This window comes from Alligator sinensis, unplaced genomic scaffold, assembly GCF_000455745.1.
Source record: "Alligator sinensis unplaced genomic scaffold, ASM45574v1 scaffold543_1, whole genome shotgun sequence".
In the NCBI taxonomy this organism is placed as follows: Eukaryota; Metazoa; Chordata; order Crocodylia; family Alligatoridae; genus Alligator; species Alligator sinensis.
In genome coordinates this window covers 1,336,720-1,343,083 of record NW_005842055.1, presented here as the reverse complement: position 1 = coordinate 1,343,083, position 6,364 = coordinate 1,336,720, and the positions used below count along the sequence as shown (strand labels likewise).

Sequence of the window (6,364 nt, the reverse complement as noted above, 5' to 3'; positions counted from 1 at the left end):
ACAACTTGAAGGGTGATATAACTTGGAGGCGATGAACTATATACAGCAGCAAGGGACAAGCGGTGGGTGGCGGGTGAAGACCGCAGTATACAAGTACAATGTCTGGTTGGGACAAAGTACAGGGCATTCTGGATTTGGCAAGGCAGTAAACTATAATGCTCGGAGCGACCGGAGCAGCTTCTGCTATAGACCTAGGGGTCTGACCAGGCCCCAAGACGGGTGATCAATCCGTCCTGAGAGTCAGAGCCTGGGGACCACGCACCGAGGCGTGCGGTCCCCTATATAAAGTTTCTGGCCAATCAGAAGGCTCCCCTGATGGTACATTCTGGAACCCATGGACATGCTGGCCAGCCAGCCATGCCCATTAGGTGGTCTTTGATTGGCTAGACCACAGGTGATCACGCCCTGATCACGCATCGCTCGCATGTTGGGTCAAATTGCTGATACACTCCGCCACCGCATCACTATTTACAATGGTTGCGTCACTTAACACTCCGATACAATAATCTGGCGGGGTCACTTTGCTTGTTGACACTCTGCAGCTTAGGGGTGCACATTAGATGATCCAACTTATTGTTATCCAGAGGAATGTAAGTACCTGATGAATTTACTGGCTAATGTATATGGGTCTATTCCAGATCACTTTTCCAGGAGTAGGTGCCTAATTCCATTTGATGCTTAGTTGGCTAGTCTGGATCTGGATAGCAGGCACTTCGGAAGATCCTGATATTTATTTATCTACATATTTAGGCACCAAACTACCTTTACAAAACTTCCTTTAGGTGACCTGGAGAAGGGTACTGTGCCTGAAAGATTGTCTAACATCTCTCTCAACTACACAGTTGGTCCAATGAAAAACATCATGGAAAAAGCCTTGGTTCTCACACATTTTCTGGACCTTTGTGGCAAAAATAACACTCTAGTAGCATAATGGGGCGGGGCACAGCCAGGGCACCAGCCTCAGGTGCTGTCTTTTGCGGGGTGGGTGGGGGAGTTCACAAAATAGTTGCTGCCACCACAACAGTTGTCCAGAATTCCACCATCAGCACTGCGAGAGCTGGCACTGTGCACCATGGCTACTCATGGCATGGAGCTGCATTACTACACATCTGCTCCAACCCTACCTAAGTGAGCAGTTTAACAGAGTGAGTATTTATGCTATGCAAAACAGTGAAAGGTTGGTTTTATTCTTCTGAGTCTGACGAATAAATAAGGATAATAATTAAATTGCTGGGATTCAATTGCTTGTGCCATTTGCAGCAGAAAGATCTTAATAAAACAGGCTTGGAATAATATAAGGGTTCTTATCAGAGATTCCCTGAGACGAGAGCAAGCAGGGTAGAGCTGAATAAAATTTGGTTGTGCACTCTCACACACAACCCTTTTGTCTCCTTTTTGATTCCCACACTCTGAATGTGCAAGGTGAATAATGCTCATCTGTAAAATATCAAAAAATGTTACATTTCCTTACCCATAGCATACCTCTAATTTGTATCTGTGCTACAAGTACTGACCTCCATTCATCATCTTTACTCCGCCATATTATCTGATCCAGCCCTCACTTTACTTATTGCAATAAAAAATGAAGGTTGGTTCAATGTGTGGCTCAGTACATTAATGGGCTGAATTTTGGAAAAACATCAATCTTCTAATAGATGTGCTAGGTGTTTGTATACCCTTGTTCCAATAAACTTCACAGCATTTACCTACATTAATGTTCTACATGTTAATTAAAGTAAGTACTGTATAAATGGTGCAGTTGCTTAAAAAATGAGTACGCTTTATAGTGAATATGTACCTAGAATTCAGGGTAGATGCATTTTTAAAACAGAACAGCAATAATGAAAGAAGCAATGATACTCTTCTGAGTGCTATCACTGACTTCTTATCAATTTGTATTTCAATTTATATTTCACTGTATAGTGGAGCAGGGGAGAAACAGTAGAAAAAGTTCTTATCCATATACAGATCTCTTCAGCAATGGGAATACAAAATATCAGGGTGGTGGCTGCTGCTGCTGAAGAAAGTAAATAATATTAACCCATCAAAGTAAGGAACATACTCCCACATTTTTGCTTCTCATGTGGGAATGGGCACAGTATGAGGCATGACGCTTCTTTTCATGCCAGTGAAGCATTAGTATTTCCCACTCAGGTAAAATGCGTTCAGGGCATATGCTAACTGCACTCTCTTCTCCATATCTATTTAGCAATGGAACAACTGACTGCAAACATCCCGCTTCCTGTGTAAAAATACTGGGGGGAGGAAGGGGCACATCTTGCATTTTTGTTTTTTCATCTTTTCTCTTACCTTGAAGTCTTCATTCAGTTGTTTTGAATGGCAATTGCTGTGATGGCTGTGAACTTATGGCTTTAAACTGTGGTGTCATACTTCTTTGAAATAAGAATAATAGAAATAAAATATCCGATAGATTGATTATATAGTGGTACTTGATTTAGGATGACATGCTTATTTTCAACGCATTGTTTTATCAATAATTAAACTCACTCCACAATGTTCTCCCAACCCTTTTTTCTCCCACAGCCTTAAGGAGACCTAGGATGGGGGTGAGGTAGAGAAAATGAAAGTTATAAATATCTAAGTCTGCTACTGAAATCCTTGAGAAGGTCAGAACCAAGATGATGTAATGGTGAAAGTCTCAGAATGAAAGAGATTAATGGAAGACTAGTTCTGTGGATTACAGGATCCTTCTGTGTCCTAATGCCCACAGTGTTTAAAATTTTAAAGTAAAAAGCTAAGAATAGGAGACAAATGTTAGTCATACTTTTTCTGTATGCTTTTCTTATTCTAATATATACTGTTTGCCTTGTGGAAAACCTTGTTCATTAACATTGCCAAAAAAGTCCATTATTTATACAAATTGCATTTTCATACCCACATTAAAGCAGGCTTTTTGTCCAAACAAGATGCCAGGCACATTACAGTAATAGCACCCCCTTGCCTTATTGCATAAATATTTATTTGTATGTGGTACAAACAAATATTAATATACATAACCTCATCTCTTCTTTCTCCTTGTTACCGTCTTTCAAGAGCCGGAACTCATGGCCCCAAATGGCCTGTAGTTGGCATGCAAAAGATACAGATGCCAAGCTGTGAATGGTATTCTTTCAGAGGCATCTGACTGATTGTCAGGTTTCACTAGCAGAAATGCTGATGGGTCAGCAGTTGCCTTAGGGCACAACATAAAATGGATGAGTTTTATCCATTGTAGCTTCTGGTTTTTGTTTTTTGATTAACCATAGATCCAAATCTTGGTAAAAGTGAAGGGACTGCACAAATCTCCATGAGTTGTAGGCTCAGAGCCCCAAGGATTAAGAAGTTTATTAATATAGCATATCTGTCATTGTGTTTCTTCAATTCACTGTTACCCAGTGAAGAGTTACAGCCTTATGTCAGGTTTCTTAAGAAAAGACAACCCTGAGTGTCTCAAACTATGAAACAAAATTGCGCATATTTTAGGCATGCTCTTTAGGTATTTAGTTAATTGTGAACACATCTTAATGGCTTAAATTATAGCCTGCTGAGCTCCCTACCATAGGGAAATTCTTAAGATGACATAATTTCCATGGGATACCAAAGGTAGTCTTTCATTTCATTTCTTAATTAATGAGTTTCTATTGCTTTTATCCAGCTGTGTGTAAATGATTTTGTAGATCATGTCATTTTAAATATTATGACTATAATGAAGTGGAAAAAATAAGAGAATTCTGTCTCTGTATTATTCCATAATGATAATGAGAAAAGACCTAAAGAGTAGCTTATAATCATTAACTCTTTATATAATACATGTATACAAACTTCTGTTGCTGTTGTTATTTACTATTATTATTATTATTATCTGCAGTCATGAGAAAAATTATCTAAAATTGGTTCAATTTTGATAGCTTTGGTAGTCAATATTTCAAGATTCAGAAACTGAAAGCAGCAGAATCTAGTTAGTTATTTCCTTTTAAATGATTAATATGTCAATGATCTTCTTCCCAATATAGTGCAGCAAGGAGCTTATACAGCTATAAATTTTTTTTTTAAGTTCATACACTTCTAGATTCACATAAGCACGTTTAAATGTAAATATGCTTTGCTCTTTGCCAGTCAAATTCTTTACTGAAACAGAGATCAAAATCACCAGAGATACTTCTTAATGTTTAATTATTTCAGTTAAGTGTTCAAGGTAAAAATAATTGGGTCACTATTATTATGTAATCTTACAACATGAATAGATTTTTCTTGTCTTGGAAAGAGATGGTGTAAGCTTGTTGAAGCCACCTGAATTTATAAAGAGTGGCAGACTCAGGTGATCAGACTGTCCTGTATTATCATTTGTAGATTTTAATCTTCTACCTTGAGGGTGAAATCTTGTTCCTATTGAAATTAATGGAAAAACTCCATTAATTTGGGAGATGAAGGAAAGAATTAGATTTCACATGTCCTGCCACGTGGTTTTAACCAATTTAAATGTAATTTTACTTTCTGCTTTTATGAAGACAACTGAGAACATAGAGGGCATGTCTACACATACATTTACTGTACAATAAGTGGTTTTTAGACTGGCATCTACACGTATAGGCATTACAGTGCAGTAACGCTGTGCGTGCACCAACTTGGGAATAAAGTTACTCCCAGGTCAGTCCACACAAACAGAGTTACTGCGCAGTAAGGCATCTAAACGTGCCTTACTGTGCAATAATTTGAATAGTTCAGGTAGCAAATTTACTCCTGAGTCGGCATAAGTTGCCATAGTTACTGCACAGTATGGGTGTAGATGTCTGTCCATACTGCACAGTATTTTTTGGTTACTGAGCAGTAACTGTGCACATGTAGATGCGCCCAGAGTTTTCTTCCTTCTCTCCCTTACTTTCTGTTCCTTCTCATCTTTGTCTCCCTTTCTCTTCCTATCCTGTCTTTTATTTACTTTCCTTCTACCAGTGAGCTTTTCATTGCCAGTTTTAATGCAGCTTTGAGAAAGATAAGAAAAACAAAGCAGGGATAAGGAAAAGAAAACAGCATCTGATGTCATGAATTTGAGTTCACAAAAAATTGTGCTCTTTATATATCTTATTTAGTTAATCTGTAAGGTGTATATCTACCCTGCTTTCTTATTGTCATTCCAACAAACTTGGTAACAAGATATTGAGTTTCAAAGCCTTGGAATTTCTACCAGGAAAATCTTGCCCTTTGTATCATGAGATTCATCATAGATGTTGATAGTTTCGTATTTCACAAGACATTAAGTTGTTGAGGCCTGCCTGCCCCTAATCCACTGAAGTCAGTAAGGGTTTTGCCATCAGATTTAATCTGATCAGCCCCTAAAGCAGCTTGATGAATAAAATCAATCATTATTTTTATTACTTTCTTTTTATATGATTAATTAGTATTTATTTTAAATGTTCATGGATTGTAATTATTTGAAAGTGTATGATGAGAATGTAAGTTCCCTAAATCTTCTTTCTTCCTCTTTCACCCACCTTCCGTAGATCACAGCTCTTATTATTGATAGATCAATGTCAAGATCATAACTGCTTTTAAATAAACACACTTTTGATCCCATTATGGATATGATCTTTCTCTTACAAATATATTGCTTTATTCTTACAGCTCTTTCAAGCATTTGATTGGAGGTCTGGATGATGTTTCCAATAAGGCTTATGAAGATGCAGAAGCAAAGGCAAAGTAAGTGTTAGATAATGAATTTTGCTGTAAAATACTGACCTCAATTTACTGTCTGCGATACCATGTTCAAATTGCAATTATTTTTTAAAGAAATATAGACTTTATATTAACATAATGGTAAAAATTACAAGATGTGAGACTTATAAGAGAAAATAAAAATATGGCTTAACAAGATATTTAATTTTAAAAAGTATAATTCTCATGAAATATTTTAAGGTAAGAAATAAGCTACATAAATACTAAACTTAAAAAAAAGTTCAAATAAAAACTAAATAAATCATTTTAATATAGTTTATTTTAAGCAACTGTATTTGTTTTAAACCTATTTACTTATTTTCACAAGGAAAGTTGAATAGTTTTATGGCATATTTCCATCACAAAGATTATGCTTAAATAAAGGACTAAAAGTATTCCTTCAGGATGCTAATAATGATGTCATCACTTTAAAATGTTTTACTTAATAAAATCTAACAAACAGTGCCAAGAACTGCCATAATTCCCCACTTTCCACCATCTTGTATGTAATAAAAAAAAGGAAACCCTCCATTTAATTATATCCAAATGTCATGCTGTCTACTATATTAAGGAGGAAAAATGATTGACATTTGGATTGTTCTCAAGATAAAACAGCTGAGAAATGTGGCAGTGGTATTCCTCTGATTTGATGTGG

General features: G+C 36.6%; 1 protein-coding gene across 1 annotated transcript in view; it reads left to right on the top strand.

Annotated features, from left to right (window-relative positions):
* PRKG1 (protein kinase cGMP-dependent 1) overlaps positions 1 to 6,364 on the top strand; it is a 1,043,514-nt gene that overhangs the window by 918,344 nt on the left and 118,806 nt on the right. Inside the window, exon 9 of the mRNA XM_025203354.1 lies at positions 5,620 to 5,694. Coding sequence (XP_025059139.1) covers positions 5,620 to 5,694 — 75 coding nt within the window. The remainder of the gene's footprint in view (positions 1 to 5,619; positions 5,695 to 6,364) is intronic.